Source organism: Pleurodeles waltl, chromosome 3_1, assembly GCF_031143425.1.
Source record: "Pleurodeles waltl isolate 20211129_DDA chromosome 3_1, aPleWal1.hap1.20221129, whole genome shotgun sequence".
Classification (NCBI taxonomy): domain Eukaryota; kingdom Metazoa; phylum Chordata; class Amphibia; order Caudata; family Salamandridae; genus Pleurodeles; species Pleurodeles waltl.
The window spans coordinates 1,333,040,211-1,333,058,874 of record NC_090440.1 but is presented as its reverse complement, the minus strand read 5'-3'; the positions used below and the strand labels follow the sequence as shown (position 1 = coordinate 1,333,058,874).

The 18,664-nt window shown below is 46.2% G+C and overlaps 1 protein-coding gene across 4 annotated transcripts in view; it reads left to right on the top strand.

The window, feature by feature from the left end:
• The first annotated feature begins 1,181 nt into the window (after nucleotides 1-1,181).
• The window catches only part of LOC138285127 (carotenoid-cleaving dioxygenase, mitochondrial-like), a 374,127-nt gene continuing 356,644 nt past the window's right edge, over nucleotides 1,182-18,664 (top strand). For all 4 annotated transcript variants that reach the window (XM_069224694.1, XM_069224690.1, XM_069224692.1 and 1 more), the window contains exon 1: nucleotides 1,182-1,378. Coding sequence is in view for 3 of the 4 variants with exons in the window: in XM_069224690.1 (XP_069080791.1) it covers nucleotides 1,345-1,378 (34 nt within the window). In the remaining variant the exon portion in view is untranslated. The remainder of the gene's footprint in view (nucleotides 1,379-18,664) is intronic.

Genomic DNA, 18,664 nt, shown 5'->3' with positions numbered 1-18,664 from the left:
GAGTGTGTGGTGGCAGACAGTGTCAAAGGCTGCAGAGATGTCTAGGAAGATGAGTGCTACGGTCTCACCTTTGTCGACTCTGGTCCTGATGTCGTCAGTGCATGTGATGAGGGTGGTTTCCGTGCTGTGGTTCTTGCGGAACCTGGATTGTGAGGGGTCAAGAGTGTTGTTTTCTTCGAGAAAGTGGGATAGGCGGGCGTTGACTAGTTTCTCGGCAACCTTGGCGGGGAAAGGGAGGAGGGAGATCGGGCGATAGTTGGAGAGGACCTCCGGGTCGGCTTGTTTTTTTTTTAGGAGAGCAGTGATTTCTGCGTGCTTCCAGGGGTCTGGGTAGGTGGCAGAGTCGAAAGAGGAGTTGATTATGTCGCGGAGTATGGGGGCGATGGTTGGGCTGGCTTTATGGTAGATGCGATGAGGAGAGGGGTCGGAGGGGGATCCGGAGTGGATGGAGTTCATGTTTTTTTTCGGTATCTTCGTGTGTGGTGGGGGCCCAGGTGGTGCGGGGGTCATGAGTGGGGGTTGAGTTGAGTGAGTGAGGGCTGTGTGTGGTGGGTGTGTGTGGTATGAAGCTGTTGTGGATGTCCAGGATTTTGTGGTGGAAGTGGTTGGAGACTGCTGTCACATAGTGGCTGTGTGTGGGGGGTCTATGTTGCTGGCTTTGGGTTTGGCTAGCTCTTTAATGATGGTGAAGAGTTCTTTGCTGTTTTGGGAGTTGTTGTCAAGAGGAGGTATTAAGAGGGGATGTTGGTTCCTATTGGCTGGGGAAGTTGTACTACGCATCTTTTCCCATTGGTCACTTTTGTTTGGCTCCCACAGGATTTGTAGTTTGTTATCTTGACTGCTGTTATTTATTCTAAAGCAAGAATTGAAAGCATAATATGAGCCTCCAGTCTTGACATAAAACGTGTTTATATAGTGAGGTTTAGTTTTGTAAGGCTAAGGCACAGGATTTATGTTATGTGATGTACATCTATTACAATAAATCGGCCTTTTTCACATAAATAAGGTTTATGTGCTGCTCCCCTATTCACTTCATCTGACAAGGGCCTCTAAACACAACCTCACCGTGTAAGAGGAAGGGACGAGGAGGGGGGGCGGGGCTAGGGTGGGGCGGAGCCTTGAGTTCATTAACCCTCAAGCCACGAAAGTGCTACGGCGGGGCGGGGCGGGGCAAAGGAGAGGGGCGGGCTTTAGGAATGTACAAGCCTAATCGCGGGATAGCGAGCTGGCACGTCGATAGCAAGGTAAGAATGGTGAGATAATCAGCGCGTGGAGCGGACAGCGTGCCAGGCGAGGTGTGCTCAGAAGACGTGCAACAGACAAGTTCGCGTGTACGACGTTGTGATGGGGGCTCTCACAGCAGCGCGAGTAGTTGCAGGTGAGAAGGGCACTAGCTGAGGGGGGAGGGGGAAGGAAGCAGACCTTTAGGGGAGAGGAACGATTCTTGTCTCATTGAAGGGTGGTTACGGAACTTATCGGCCCCTTGCTCCAGAGATACACCACGATGTACAGGTTATGTCAACTAATTGGCACCAGCTGCAGTGCCCGACACTGTTTACAAAGTGACTGGTAAATACATAGTAATCTATACGATATCCCGGTGGCAATTATGCAAGGGTAAAGGGAAGCATTCACATTGCTTACTAACATGTAAGTATTGATATTTTAGAAGAAAGACTGTGAAAAGAAGATGTTTGTCATTGTTCTTGGATACCAAGAGGGAGAGCTGACGTACATTGATAGAACATGTTACGTGGATATCGATGCATTAGGGGTCCCTAGGAAGTAATGCAAAAGCGATCAAATGACTGTAGCACATAAGTAAAACATGAACCAGTGAATAGCAGAATAGTGAAGCCATGTACTAATGGTCAGTGACAAGCAGTGCGCCATGTGCTGGTGAATTGCCAGGACAAAGCACTTCAGGGTGGACAAGTGATCCGACCACGGGGCTGCAGCATTTTTACGTGGCTAGTAGCGGAGAATGACCAATACACAGCAGCGCTGGTCACAATCGAGCACACCATACCGTAGAGCAGTGACGTAACGAAACTGGAGGGGGCCTCCAATCCATGCAAAGAACACGAAGCCACCCTCGCCACCCCCCCCCCTCCGGACGCACTCCGGCCAGCTGCTGTGCTGAGGGGGGCCGCGGGTGCATTTGTTACGCCACTGCCGTAGAGAACAGAGTATCACTATGCACAGCACACTTGGGGCAAGGGCCCAGTAGCATTATAGCACAGCCTTTCTCTGGGCAACTCGCTTATTTTTTCGTGTTTGTGGTCTACAGTAAAGCAGAGTATTCAGCAACATTCCAAAGTGGAAAAGGTATTAGCAGTATTAAGGTGCTTGCTTGTTGGTGGACACATAGGTGTCCACACACATTCCCCCCCCCCCCCCCCCCCCCCCCAAGCCAGCGGGTTGCCCTCCGTTTTCGAAGGTCGCTTTACTCTGTTACAGGAAAAGCAATTGATTCCGTAGTATTTTCCTGTGAATTACTTTGACTTTGAACTTCACGTTTCTAAGATACCATACCTTTTATTTTTAGGCCGATTTTTCACCCTCCCTTGGCTGAAATTCCACCTGATCACCACCGAAGAGAGGACATTAAGACTAATTTAACATTTGTTAGTAAAGGAAAATCCTTGTATTTTCGGAGGAAGTGCTAAATCAGGATCGGAGTTCACCGGAAGAATTTCCTCTGCAATACAGTCCACAGGGGGCAGGATTTTTCATTACAATGAACTGTACGCCTCACCCAGTGAACTTATTGAACTGGGTATACTTCAGAGTTGAACTGTGGGCTCAGGAGGCCAAAGAGCAGGCAGTACACTCTGGGCCACACATTTGGCGGTTGAGGACATTTACCTCTGCTGTCTTTGTAGAAAAATGAATACACACATTAATGGCTTGTAGGCAATATATATACAGAGTGAATCCGTCCACAATAATACTTTGATTATTGGACAACATACTTTATTTTTCTTATCTATTATATTGCATTCAATTTATCAACAGCTCTCACTACCAGGCAGTTTGTGCAATATGGAAAAATAACACCGGTCTTGTTGTATTTATGTACACTGTATAATACACTCTACATTCACATATCATTGCAATACACAAAAGACGTATATCTTCTAATACAGTACCATACAATTAAAAGAACACTTTTTCAAAATGAGAATCAACTATGGAGTACAGACCCCTCAAGGGCTTTCATATCAGTTTGGGCTGTCAAGTGCATCTTTTATTATCTAAATCCACCTCAAGGTAGTCCGATTCCAGAGACCAGATACCAAAGTCGACACATTTAGACATAGTAATTCAATCTGGTATATTCACTGCTTGTCACTTTTCCTTTATAGGGTCGAGCCTGCGTTGCATGCGCTAGCGCATGCGTATCGCAGCGAGACGCTTTAGTGTTTAGAAAAGGGCTTGGAGCCCTGTTGACGTCACGTCAGTGTTTTTGATTGGTTCGTGGGCTTGCCTAATAAAATCTGCTTGCTTTCATTAGTCGAAGGCATGCATACATCATGCCTTTTCCGGTGGCTAGCCCTCCTTGAGCGCATCGACCAAGTACAGAAAACATGCGAGGCTCGCTGTTTTCTGTCCGGATCGTGGACTACTTTTTCTCTAATTTACTAGCGCGATTTCGCTTGGCAGAAGTCGAGCGCTTTACATAGTTAATTGCACTTTTTCGGGTTACGTACATAAATACACTTTTGCCGATAGGTGAAAAGTTGCCGATAGGTGAAAAGTCGGGTTAGGAGTTTACAACGCTATCAGCTCTAACATGAGCAAACGCGAGACCCATTGCATTGCAAATGCTTGTTTTTTTAGCCATTGGACTCCTTGCTGTTTAAATGTCAGTGCGTTTCGGCCATATCATTGTGGCCTCCTCAGGATGAAAGAAGGAGTATGAACCTAACTCTACACAGTGGTCCAAGTGGGCGGGTGCTCATACTTTTTTGATTAATGAAACACTGTTCCTCTACTTTTTGCAAAAAGACAACCATCACGGGACGGTTCATTTCTACAGTTTAAATGCCTCAGCTGAAGTACCATTCAGTGGGTCTCCCTGTGCTGTGACACCAAAGCCGATCAGACAGCTAAACATGCCTTCCTGCCACCGTGCCTGCTTGCCTGAAAGAAATATAAATGTGCGCTACAAGTCAATCTGCAAATGTAAAGGGTACCTAAGAGCAAGTACTGGCTTTATTTGACCCAATCACTCAAAGCTTTGTCAAGACAAAGATTTATTATTTTTCAGTGATAGTGCAAAGAGTCAACAACTGAGCTGTGAAGTGCATGCTTTTAGTTGTAATTTTATTTATATCACGCTTACTACACCTGGAGCTGTTGAAGAGGAAGTAATGTAAAACAAAATGCACTACGTACACTGTGGGTATTACTAAAATCGATATTTTGGAAGCACCGTTTTATTTTAAACATTTTGCACATTGTGTAGCAATCTATCTTATACTGTGTGTAGTGCAAGTTTAAAATAATGAATTACATTTCAAAGTGCTTTCTGTAACAGACTGTGACCTCATAGCACTAAAAATGTACAAATCACTTCTCTCCACCGCACCAATCAAGACTTAATTCTGTGGCTCTCTGGTTACACACAGACCTCTTCTTCAACAAATAGAGGTTTCATAATAAACTTTAGTGCATTTCACAATGAGTAAAAACTTTTTTTACATAGTATTTTTCATTTAAACTGCATTTTATATGTAGCTTCCTGATGGTGAAAGACCAACGAAAACACTCACAGATTATTTAATTTTTTCTAGCCACATTTTTTACCCTGACCCCCACACTCACTGACCCCACCCCCCTGCATGCAGCATCACAGCTCCCATACTTTTTTTAAATGCACTTCAACTGCTGACTCTACAATACAATAAGGAACACACAATCAAAATATAACCAAATCACTGACTGTGTACTCGTACACAATCATAGTGACTGTATTTGTATAAGAATCGTGACTGAGTGTCCTGTGTTTATGGTTGTCTGGGTAGAATGCACAAGGGGAGCTGTTAACCAGCACAGACCAGACGTGGATTGGAGACAGGCTGGAAGGCACAGATGCTAGTAAGTGCAGAGAAATGCCCACTGTCTAAAAGTGACATTTCTAAAATAGTAATATTAAATCCAACATTGCCATTAAGCAGAATCTTCTATTACCAGTCCTGTCTGGTAATACAAAACAAGACAAGACTACTCCTTCCAGATCAGAATCTACCTCTTAAGAGTATATGAGGGCAGTTCTAATGCTAGTCTGAGAGGAGCAGGGCCCACAGTAGTGGAAAATGAATTTAGGAGTTTTTCATTACCAGGACATGTAAAACATAAGTACGTGTCCTGCCTTTTACCTACATAGCACCCTGCCCTATGGGTTACCTAGAGCCTACCTTAGTGGTCACTTATATGTAGGAAAAGGGGAGTTTAAGGCTTGGCAAATACCTTTAAATGCCAAGACGAAGTGGCAGTGAAACTGCACACACAGGCCTTGCAAAGGCAGGCCTGAGACATGGTTAAGGGGCTACTTATGTGGGTGGCACAATCAGTGTTGCGGGACCACTAGTAGCATTTAATGTACAGGCCCTGGGCACAGGTAGTGCACTTCACTAGGGACTTACAAGTACATTAAATATGCCAATTGGGTAGGAACCAATGTTACCATGTTTAGGGGAGAGAGCATATACACTTTAGCACTGGACAGAAGTTGTAAAGTGCACAGTCTTAAAACCAGCAAACACAGTATCAGAAAAGTGGAGGGAGGCAGGCAAAAAGTTGGGGAAAGCCCACCATAAGGCTGTCATATCTAATATCCCGTGACACAGCAACAAATGCACTTGATTGGTTGGAAAACCTGCCAACCTCTTGTATAGAATGTTACTTTCCATTTCTTATTCTTTGGGTGTGTCTCCTTAGTCTTGAAACCTCTGCAGCTCAGGTGGAACTCTTCATTTTTTCTTATTTTTTTATTTTTTATGTGAATCATCATATAGAATAGCATCAGGAGGAGAAAGAGAGCAGGAGTGTAAAGAAATGGCTCCCTGTTGCAGTTACCCCCCACTTTTTGCCTGATACTGATGCTGACTTGACTGAGAAGTGTGCTGGGACCCTGCTAACCAGGCCCCAGCACCAGTGTTCTTTCACCTAAAATGTACCATTGTTTCCACAATTGGCACACCTTGGCATCCAGATAAGTCCCTTGTAACTGGTACCTCTGGTACCAAGGGCCCTGATGCCAGGGAAGGTCTCTAAGGGCTGCAGCATGTATTATGCCACCCTAGAGACCCCTCACTCAGCAGAGACACACTGCTTACAAGCTTGTGTGTGCTAGTGAGAACAAAATGAGTAAGTCGACATGGCACTCCCCTCAGGGTGCCATGCCAGCCTCTCACTGCCTATGCAAGTATAGGTCAGTCACCCCTCTAGCAGGCCTTACAGCCCTAAGGCAGGGTGCACTATACCATAGGTGAGGGTACCAGTGCATGAGCATGGTACCCCTACAGTGTCTAAACAAAACCTTAGACATTGTAAGTGCAGGGTAGCCATAAGAGTATATGGTCTGGGAGTCTGTCAAACACGAACCCCACAGCACCATAATGGCTACACTGAAAACTGGGAAGTTTGGTATCAAACTTCTCAGCACAATAAATGCACACTGATGCCAGTGTACATTTTATTGTAAAATACACCACAGAGGGCACCTTAGAGGTGCCCCCTGAAACTTAACCAACTATCTGTGTAGGCTGACTGGTTCCAGCAGCCTGCCACACTAGAGACATGTTGCTGGCCCCATGGGGAGAGTGCCTTTGTCACTCTGAGGCCAGTAACAAAGCCTGCACTGGGTGGAGATGCTAACACCTCCCCCAGGCAGGAGCTGTGACACCTGGCGGTGAGCCTCAAAGGCTCACCCCTTTGTCACAGCCCAGCAGGGCACTCCAGCTTAGTGGAGTTGCCCGCCCCCTCCGGCCACGGCCCCCACTTTTGGCGGCAAGGCTGGAGGGAACAAAGAAAGCAACAAGGAGGAGTCACTGGCCAGTCAGGACAGCCCCTAAGGTGTCCTGAGCTGAAGTGACTCTAACTTTTAGAAATCCTCCATCTTGCAGATGGAGGATTCCCCCAATAGGGTTAGGATTGTGACCCCCTCCCCTTGGGAGGAGGCACAAAGAGGGTGTACCCACCCTCAGGGCTAGTAGCCATTGGCTACTAACCCCCCAGACCTAAACACACCCTTAAATTTAGTATTTAAGGGCTACCCTGAACCCTAGAAAATTAGATTCCTGCAACAACAAGAAGAAGGACTGCCTAGCTGAAAACCCCTGCAGAGGAAGACCAGAAGACGACAACTGCCTTGGCTCCAGAAACTCACCGGCCTGTCTCCTGCCTTCCAAAGATCCTGCTCCAGCGACGCCTTCCAAAGGGACCAGCGACCTCGACATCCTCTGAGGACTGCCCCTGCTTCGAAAAGACAAGAAACTCCCGAGGACAGCGGACCTGCTCCAAGAAAGGCTGCAACTTTGTTTCCAGCAGCCTTGAAAGAACCCTGCAAGCTCCCCGCAAGAAGCGTGAGACTTGCAACACTGCACCCGGCGACCCCGACTCGGCTGGTGGAGATCCAACACCTCAGGAGGGACCCCAGGACTACTCTGATACTGTGAGTACAAAAACCTGTCCTCCCTGAGCACCCACAGCGCCGCCTGCAGAGGGAATCCCCGGCTTCCCCTGATCGCGACTCCTTGAATCCAAAACCCGACGCCTGGGAGAGACCCTGCACCCGCAGCCCCCAGGACCTGAAGGACCGGACTTTCACTGGAGAAGTGACCCCCAGGAGTCCCTCTCCCTTGCCCAAGTGGAGGTTTCCCCGAGGAACCCCCCCCTTGCCTGCCTGCAGCGCTGAAGAGATCCCTAGATCTCCCATAGACTAACACTACAAACCCGACGCTTGTTCTAACACTGCACCCGGCTGCCCCCGCGCCGCTGAGGGTGAAATTCCTGTGTGGGCTTGTGTCCCCCCCGGTGCCCTACAAAACCCCCCTGGTCTGCCCTCCTAAGACGCGGGTACTTACCTGCTGGCAGACTGGAACCGGGGCACCCCCTTCTCCATTGAAGCCTATGTGTTTTGGGCACCACTTTGAACTCTGCACCTGACCGGCCCTGAGCTGCTGGTGTGGTAACTTTGGGGTTGCTCTGAACCCCCAACGGTGGGCTACTTTGGACCAAGAACTAAGCCCTGTAAGTGTCCTACTTACCTGGTTAACCTAACAAATACTTACCTCCCCTAGGAACTGTGAAAATTGCACTGTGTCCACTTTTAAAACAGCTATTTGTCAATAACTTGAAAAGTATACATGCAATTTTTATGATTTAAAGTTCCTAAAGTACTTACCTGCAATACCTTTCGAATGAGATATTACATGTAGAATTTGAACCTGTGGTTCTTAAAATAAACTAAGAAAAGATATTTTTCTATACAAAAACCTATTGGCTGGATTTGTCTCTGAGTGTGTGTACCTCATTTATTGTCTATGTGTATGTACAACAAATGCTTAACACTACTCCTTGGATAAGCCTACTGCTCGACCACACTACCACAAAATAGAGCATTAGTATTATCTATTTTTACCACTATTTTACCTCTAAGGGGAACCCTTGGACTCTGTGCATGCTATTCCTTACTTTGAAATAGCACATACAGAGCCAACTTCCTACATTGGTGGCAGCGGTGGGATACAAGACTTTGCATTTGCTGGACTACTCAGCCAATACCTGATCACACGACAAATTCCAAAATTGTCATTAGAAATTGATTTTTGCAATTTGAAAAGTTTTCTAAATTCTTAAAAGACCTGCTAGGGCCTTGTGTTAGATCCTGTTTAGCATTTCTTTTAGAGTTTAAAAGTTTGTAAAAGTTTGAATTAGATTCTAGAACCAGTTGTAGATTCTTAAAAACTATTCCAACTTTTAGAAGCAAAATGTCTAGCACAGATGTGACTGTGGTGGAACTCGACACCACACCTTACCTCCATCTTAAGATGAGGGAGCTAAGGTCACTCTGTAAAATAAAGAAAATAACAATGGGCCCCAAACCTACCAAAATACAGCTCCAGGAGCTTTTGGCAGAGTTTGAAAAGGCCAACCCCTCTGAGGGTGGCAACTCAGAGGAAGAGGATAGTGACTTGGAGGAAAATTCCCCCCTACCAGTCCTATCTAGGGAGAACAGGGTCTCTCAAACCCTGACTCCAAAAATAATAGTCAGAGATGCTGGTTCCCTCACAGGAGAGACCAACACCTCTGAAATCACTGAGGATAACTCCAGTGAAGAGGACATCCAGTTAGCCAGGATGGCCAAAAGATTGGCTTTGGAAAGACAGATCCTAGCCATAGAAAGGGAAAGAAAAGAGATGGGCCTAGGACCCATCAATGGTGGCAGCAACATAAATAGGGTCAGAGATTCTCCTGACATGTTGAAAATCCCCAAAGGGATTGTAACAAAATATGAAGATGGTGATGACATCACCAAATGGTTCACAGCTTTTGAGAGGGCTTGTGTAACCAGAAAAGTGAACAAATCTCACTGGGGTGCTCTCCTTTGGGAAATGTTCACAGGAAAGTGTAGGGATAGACTCCTCACACTCTCTGGAAAAGATGCAGAATCTTATGACCTCATGAAGGGTACCCTGATTGAGGGCTTTGGATTCTCCACTGAGGAGTATAGAATTAGATTCAGGGGGGCTCAAAAATCCTCGAGCCAGACCTGGGTTGATTATGTTGACTACTCAGTGAAAACACTGGATGGTTGGGTAACTGGAAATGAAGTGTATGACTATGTTGGGCTTTATAATTTGTTTATGAAAGAACACATTTTAAGTAACTGCTTCAATGAAAAGTTGCATCAGTATCTGGTAGACCTAGGTCCAATTTCTCCCCAAGAATTGGGAAAGAAGGCAGACCACTGGGTCAAGACTAGGGTAACCAAAACTTCCACTGGGGGTGACCAAAAGAAAGGGGTTACAAAGCCTCCCCAGGAGAAAGTGGGTGACACTAGAAACAAAGAAAAAGAGTCCCCTGTAGGCCCCCAAAAACCAGACCAGGTGGGTGGGCCCAGAGACACAACCCAAAACAAAGGTGGGTACCAGGGTAAGAGCTGGGATGCCACTAAGGCATGGTGCCATAACTGTAAACAGACAGGGCACCACACCAAGGACACTTCTTGTCCCAAAAACAAACCCCCTAGCAAAATCCCAGGGGTGACCAATGTAGCCATTGGGGATGACTCCTCAGATGAGGAGGTCTTCATAGCCTTCAACTGGAAAAAGGGCCCAACAGGTGAGTTGGAGATTCCAGAGGGAAGTAGACACTTCCACCACCTACAGGTGAATGGAATCCCAGCCACTGCCCTGAGAGACACTTGTGCCAGTCACACTATTGTGCATGACAGGCTGGTGCTCTCAAACCAGTACATCCCAGGTGAGATGGCCAGAGTAAGAGTTAGCCCAGACAGGGTCACTAATAGGCCTGTGGCTCTTGTGCCCATAGAAGTGGGTGGAACTTTTAGCTGGAGAAGGGTGGTAGTCAGTACAGACCTCCCCCTTGATTGTCTCCTTGGAAATGACTACCCAGAGGTTAGTCAGAGCCTAAGAGAAGAACTGGTCCAGGGCCAGTCCTCTCCCAAGGATTCTGGAGTGCCTGCCTCTGCAGTAAATGCAAGTAGGCCCCAGAAGAAAAAGAAAAGGAAACAGAGTAGGAAAGGTGGACATCCTTTAGCCAAGGTTCCAGCAAGCCAAGGAGATTCTGCTCCAGTAGGGGAGAACTCCAAAAATGGCTCTGATAAAGTCCAACCTGACCCACAAGAAGTCCTGGCTAGTCAGGCAACTGTTAAGCCTGAGTGGGTGGCTCCTCAGCTAACAGAAGAAAGAGTGGAAGAAGGGTGTTTACTACAAGATGTGGTAACCCCCCACTCTAATACAGCAGACAGGCACCCTGAACCCAAAGAAGCCTGTAACTTAGCCCCTTCCCTTGTAGGTGAAGAGCTAAAGGTGTGGTTCTGGGCACTGACAGCTGTCAGTGGCCTCTGCTGGGTGTTAGCCTTTATGGCTGCACTATCCTTGGCATGGTGGTCAGACCCCATGCCAAATAGCAAGTTAGGCCCCCTGACCCTGTTGGTCATGGTGGGGTTACTCCAGCTCTGGGTAACCTCTTTGGGTAAGCTAGGGGTGACCCTGGCTAAGATAAGATTAGCAGAGGTGGATACCTCTAACCCCAAAATAGAGAGAATGGGTGAAGACATAAAAAGCACAGACAAGAGGCAGTTCAGACTAGGTCCTATCACTGTGGAAGTGGGTCAGTTCCCCAGAGGGAATGACCTGAACAGGAGGATGTAAGGCAGAGTAGGCCCTGCAACAAACCAGCCTATTTCCTCTACTCTTCCTCGCCTGACAGACTAGGAAGACTCTCCCAGCTTGGGCTGAGTCTCCTGGCCTGTGGGCTGGGGGGGGCTTGTGTAAAGAAATGGCTCCCTGTTGCAGTTACCCCCCACTTTTTGCCTGATACTGATGCTGACTTGACTGAGAAGTGTGCTGGGACCCTGCTAACCAGGCCCCAGCACCAGTGTTCTTTCACCTAAAATGTACCATTGTTTCCACAATTGGCACACCTTGGCATCCAGATAAGTCCCTTGTAACTGGTACCTCTGGTACCAAGGGCCCTGATGCCAGGGAAGGTCTCTAAGGGCTGCAGCATGTATTATGCCTCCCTAGAGACCCCTCACTCAGCAGAGACACACTGCTTACAAGCTTGTGTGTGCTAGTGAGAACAAAATGAGTAAGTTGACATGGCACTCCCCTCAGGGTGCCATGCCAGCCTCTCACTGCCTATGCAAGTATAGGTCAGTCACCCCTCTAGCAGGCCTTACAGCCCTAAGGCAGGGTGCACTATACCATAGGTGAGGGTACCAGTGCATGAGCATGGTACCCCTACAGTGTCTAAACAAAACCTTAGACATTGTAAGTGCAGGGTAGCCATAAGAGTATATGGTCTGGGAGTCTGTCAAACACGAACCCCACAGCACCATAATGGCTACACTGAAAACTGGGAAGTTTGGTATCAAACTTCTCAGCACAATAAATGCACACTGATGCCAGTGTACATTTTATTGTAAAATACACCACAGAGGGCACCTTAGAGGTGCCCCCTGAAACTTAACCAACTATCTGTGTAGGCTGACTGGTTCCAGCAGCCTGCCACACTAGAGACATGTTGCTGGCCCCATGGGGAGAGTGCCTTTGTCACTCTGAGGCCAGTAACAAAGCCTGCACTGGGTGGAGATGCTAACACCTCCCCCAGGCAGGAGCTGTGACACCTGGCGGTGAGCCTCAAAGGCTCACCCCTTTGTCACAGCCCAGCAGGGCACTCCAGCTTAGTGGAGTTGCCCGCCCCCTCCGGCCACGGCCCCCACTTTTGGCGGCAAGGCTGGAGGGAACAAAGAAAGCAACAAGGAGGAGTCACTGGCCAGTCAGGACAGCCCCTAAGGTGTCCTGAGCTGAAGTGACTCTAACTTTTAGAAATCCTCCATCTTGCAGATGGAGGATTCCCCCAATAGGGTTAGGATTGTGACCCCCTCCACTTGGGAGGAGGCACAAAGAGGGTGTACCCACCCTCAGGGTTAGTAGCCATTGGCTACTAACCCCCCAGACGTAAACACACCCTTAAATTTAGTATTTAAGGGCTACCCTGAACCCTAGAAAATTAGATTCCTGCAACAACAAGAAGAAGGACTGCCTAGCTGAAAACCCCTGCAGAGGAAGACCAGAAGACGACAACTGCCTTGGCTCCAGAAACTCACCGGCCTGTCTCCTGCCTTCCAAAGATCCTGCTCCAGCGACGCCTTCCAAAGGGACCAGCGACCTCGACATCCTCTGAGGACTGCCCCTGCTTCGAAAAGACAAGAAACTCCTGAGGACAGCGGACCTGCTCCAAGAAAGGCTGCAACTTTGTTTCCAGCAGCCTTGAAAGAACCCTGCAAGCTCCCCGCAAGAAGCGTGAGACTTGCAACACTGCACCCGGCGACCCCGACTCGGCTGGTGGAGATCCAACACCTCAGGAGGGACCCCAGGACTACTCTGATACTGTGAGTACAAAAACCTGTCCTCCCTGAGCACCCACAGCGCTGCCTGCAGAGGGAATCCCCGGCTTCCCCTGACCGCGACTCCTTGAATCCAAAACCCGACGCCTGGGAGAGACCCTGCACCCGCAGCCCCCAGGACCTGAAGGACCGGACTTTCACTGGAGAAGTGACCCCCAGGAGTCCCTCTCCCTTGCCCAAGTGGAGGTTTCCCCGAGGAACCCCCCCCCTTGCCTGCCTGCAGCGCTGAAGAGATCCCTAGATCTCCCATAGACTAACACTACAAACCCGACGCTTGTTCTAACACTGCACCCGGCTGCCCCCGCGCCGCTGAGGGTGAAATTCCTGTGTGGGCTTGTGTCCCCCCCGGGTACTTACCTGCTGGCAGACTGGAACCGGGGCACCCCCTTCTCCATTGAAGCCTATGTGTTTTGGGCACCACTTTGAACTCTGCACCTGACCGGCCCTGAGCTGCTGGTGTGGTAACTTTGGGGTTGCTCTGAACCCCCAACGGTGGGCTACTTTGGACCAAGAACTAAGCCCTGTAAGTGTCCTACTTACCTGGTTAACCTAACAAATACTTACCTCCCCTAGGAACTGTGAAAATTGCACTGTGTCCACTTTTAAAACAGCTATTTGTCAATAACTTGAAAAGTATACATGCAATTTTTATGATTTAAAGTTCCTAAAGTACTTACCTGCAATACCTTTCGAATGAGATATTACATGTAGAATTTGAACCTGTGGTTCTTAAAATAAACTAAGAAAATATATTTTTCTATACAAAAACCTATTGGCTGGATTTGTCTCTGAGTGTGTGTACCTCATTTATTGTCTATGTGTATGTACAACAAATGCTTAACACTACTGCTTGGATAAGCCTACTGCTCGACCACACTACCACAAAATAGAGCATTAGTATTATCTATTTTTACCACTATTTTACCTCTAAGGGGAACCCTTGGACTCTGTGCATGCTATTCCTTACTTTGAAATAGCACATACAGAGCCAACTTCCTACAAGGAGGAAGAGCACCAGGATCAAGAGGAAGAAGAACAGCCACGAATAAAAATAATCCATTGCATGGAACTTTTTCCCAGTGCCATCTGGAGGCAAAAAGGTGGTAGCAAATGTTGTCAAATGCAACCTTTTGTAATAAAGAACTTTCAAGAGGGACAACAAAACATTCCCTCATGGAACAAGCAGCATACGAAAACATCTGCCCCCGCTACTGACGAGAGTGGAGGTCCAGAGGGATGCACCACATGCATCAACATCAAGTGTTCCAGCTCAACTTGATCCCAGAGTCCTGGTTCCTGCTGCTTTACCTCCAAACACCCCTGCAGTAGAACCCCAGATGCTAAAACATACATGTTATGGCACAGTGTGCAATAACATTGTTAATGTGGTAGAACAGTTCATGCCACCATTTGTGCTCACTGTCATTGACCACAAATGTTAATTTTTTTATTTTTTAGAACACTCTTTGCTCAAGTCCTGTGCATTTTTGAATTAATTTTTTATAGTTATAGTTTGTTGTATAAAAAATGAAAACACCAAAAAACATTTCTAAAAACTCAAAAATGTCTCTTTTTAGAACCGCCTATTAAGTTTAAAGAAAGAAAAACTATGTTATATGTTTGTCAATGTAGGAATGACTGCTGCCATATGTCTACATGTATGTCACTGTGAGTGGGCGTGTGAGTGTATGGGTGTGTGAGTAGTTGTGTGAGAGGCTGTGTGGGTCTGTGAGTGGGAGCAATAGTGGTTTTGTGGGTCTATGAGTGGGTGGGTGAGTTAGTGTGTGTGAATGGGTGTGTAAGTGGGTGTGTGAGTGGCTGTGGGAATCTGTCAGTGGATGTGGTAGTGGTTTTGTGGGAATGTGAGTGAGTGTGAGTGGCTGCCTGGGTGTGGTAGTGGTTTTGTGGATCTGTGAGGGGGTGCAGTAGTGGTTGTATGGGTCAGTGAGTGGTTGTGTAAGTGTGTGAGTGGCTTTGTGGGTCTGTGAGGGGGTACGCAGGGGGTTTGTGGGTCTTTGAGTGAGTGTGTGAATGGGTGTGTGAGTAGGTATGTGAGTGTCAATGGGTCTGTGAGGGGGTGAAGGGGTGTGTGAGTGGGTGTTTGAAAGTGTCAATGGTTGTGTGGGACTGTGAGTAGGTGTGTGAGTGTGTGTGTGCCAGTAGTTGTGTGAGTGGCTGTGTGGGTCTGTGAGTGGGTGTGGTAGTGGTTTTGTGGGTCTGTGAGTGGGCATGTGAGTGGGGCTGTGAGTGTGTTTCTGTGAAAGAGTGTCCACGTGGGTGGGTGTGTGAGTGTATGAATGGTTGTGTGAGGGGCTATGTGGGTCTATGAGTGGGGAGGGTAGTGGTTTTGTGGGTCTGTTAGTGGGCGTGTGAGTGTGTGAATGGGTGTGTGAGTGGCTGTGTGGGTCTGCAAGTCGGTGTGGTAGTGTTTTTTTGGGTGTGTGAGGCAGAAGTTCTGTTGGCATGCATGTTGCTGTTGATATGTAAACCTCAACCAACCCAAGTAGTAGAGGAATGTGGCCATTGGGCCTAGAAGTACTCTTTACCCCTTGTAGCACGGATGTGGAATTCCTATATCCCGACGCCCGGGACATATTGTTTGGGGTCAAGGGAAACAAGTTTTCATGTTTATTTTGTCCTTGGGACAAGTAGGCCCGAAACCCTGCAGCACAAACCCTTTGGTTGCCAGTTTACAGAGAAGGGAACTCTCTGCAGTAGAGGTAATAAGCATGTTCATATGCTAAGGCTGTTTGAACTTGTATTTATGGTTCATTATTGGAAAACCTTTACTGTTAGGGAGAGCACTGTAAATAAACATTTTAAAGTCACACTGTATTACTGACATTAGTTCCAGTACAAAAAAAAAACCTGTATACACTTGTTTGAAAAGTTTAACAATATGAGGCTAAGTATAATGCTCTCTGACTAGTTGCAAATGTTTGCAGAAGCTTGTAAGCAAGAGTGATGATTCTTTACTTTCAAAATAAAATGTACAGGAAAATGCAAGTATGAAAAAAATTATTTTGCTACTATGAAATTTAAGATGCTATTTCTTTCAAGCGTCATTTGGTATTATTTGTGGATGCATGCTAGTATTTCCCAAAAATATTCCTAATGGAAAATAAGTGTAACCATTTCCAACAAAATTATGGGAAGCATGAAAATAAATAAGCACCGGTAAAGCCAACTGATACAACATTTGTTGTGAGTTTTTTGGTTTCGCCAATGTGTTTCTTGTTTTGACATGGCTTTTGTAACACTTTATTGTTGTGGAGCTGCCAGGCCCTCATCACTGCAACGAATACTCTCAAAAAGCAAAAAAACGTTTTTTAGTCTCAAAAAGCACACATTGCCACCAGCGGCGTAATAAAGGTACCAAAGCCCCTGCCATGCAGGGGGACCCTCCATTGGGCCCCCTTAGCACAGCAGCTGCCCTGAATAAGTCTGGAGGAGGGACTACTTCTATGTTCTTTGCAGGGGGGAGCCGTCCAGTTTCATTATGCCACTGATTGCCACAGTAGGTTCTGGCACTGAACAAAACTACTTTGCGTGCCAATGTGCTCCTTGTGGAAGAGCAGAATACAATCACTCACAGTAAAGCCAACCAGCAGAGAGAGAGAGAAATAGAAGTTTAATCAAAACAAAATGTCTTGGTTAACTCCAGACCTAATTAGGGACCCAATTCGTAAAGAAAGTCACAGAAGTACACCTGTGGTATATGTCTTTGAATTAATGGCTTTCATGAATTCAGAAGAAGTAGACCAGGAAAACGTACTATTGTGAACTGTATAATATTTGTGAACTGTATTTTAGCACTAGCAAAATGCATGTGTAGATTTGCTCATGTGAAAATCAATTGAGCGTTTACAAGTTCACTTTCCCTCCAACCACTTTTTTCCTAACACTGGAAGAACTTCTACCTCTGCCATTGTTAAGTAAATTTCCAACCTTTCTTAGTATCGGAAAAGATTAGAGAAGAGCTGATGAAAATCCTTAAACATGCAAGTTAGTAGGTTTGCAGACTCAAAGGCATTCCAGCCCTGGAACCATTGCTTACTGCTTTCTCCAGCCCAAGTATTTAGATCTGCAAAAAGGTGGCAAAACAAGGAAATTGCTTTAGTAGGGATTGAAATTGCAAGTATTTAAGCCCTTCTATAGTAGTAGCTTGGGCATAATCAGAGAGGCTAGCATCAGAGCTCTTACATAATGAGATAGCTGAAATAATTTGTCTCCAAACCACATGGCTCCAAAGGGACAAGTAGATTTGTTTACAGGACAAGTAGATTTAAGAAGCAACCTGTCCCATGGACAAGTAGATATTTCATTAAATTCCACACCCCTGTTGTAGGCAGACAGTAGCAGACTGCATAAAGAATTAACTGCTACAACGTTAGGGGGAGCTGTTTGGTGACTTTGTGTAGAATACACTCTACCTCTCTACAGGCCTACACCATCATGTATTGCCTTTTTTAGTTGACCATTTGACCACGACTTTGGTATAGAAGTTCATTACCAGGTTGGCCAATGTGCTAGTGTGCCAGCCAGATGAAGAGGTTCCTTAGTGCCAAAAAACCACAGTCTATTCTTTTTTATTATTTGTGCATATTGTAAGGTAAAGGTAACATGGTTACTGCCACTGACAACTTCAAGTGTGTGTAGGTGAGGCATAAAAATGAGCAAAAGTAGACTTGGTGAAAGTAAAAGTCCTCAAATAATTTTTTTGTAAATGACTTTTGGGGAAAATATGTAACATTTCTTTGATATTTGTGCCTGTTGGGGAAAAACGGACTCACAAAAAATGTAGGTGTTCAAAGAATGAAGGCTTCTAAACTAGAAGAGACGAGCCAGTGGCAATGAGAGTTATCTGGGAACAGTAGCAAATTCATTATGCTGAAAAAATAAATGAAATGTAAACGGTTTGCAAATGTATTAGCGAAGTGAATACAAGTTAATATCTATACATTGCAAAATGTTTCTCATTTAAGATTATTTTTGCTGAATCTATTCATTTTGTTTCCTTTCTACACTTTGTGTGTAAGGCCCCTTTCAGCTTTTTACATTTTCTCTTGCCTTTTTGTATGGCCTCTTCGACCTAAACCTCCTTTTTTTTTTTTTTTTTTTTTTTTTAAATATATCTTTCTAATCACCCTTCCGTCTGCCACTCTCCCTTATGTTTTTCTTCTAGAGTTAAGTTTTAACTTTGAAAACGGAATGAAGGTACACTGCTGTACACACTTACACCTCCCTGTGCCTTTGTCCCAATTCACTCCACCAAACACTCTACATGTATTGCTTTTGTGGTCACCTCTGTCATCCCCTTTACATCTACCTATTTTGCCCTACTGTGGGCGTGTGACCGCCTATATCCGGCTAAGGTGACATGTAATAGGGCACTGGCAGCTACTACCCTTAGGGGTAGACTTGAATATTTTGACTCATATAAGAGATCATCCATTCAGACAATATAAACCAATAATCAAATATAACTTCAAATAA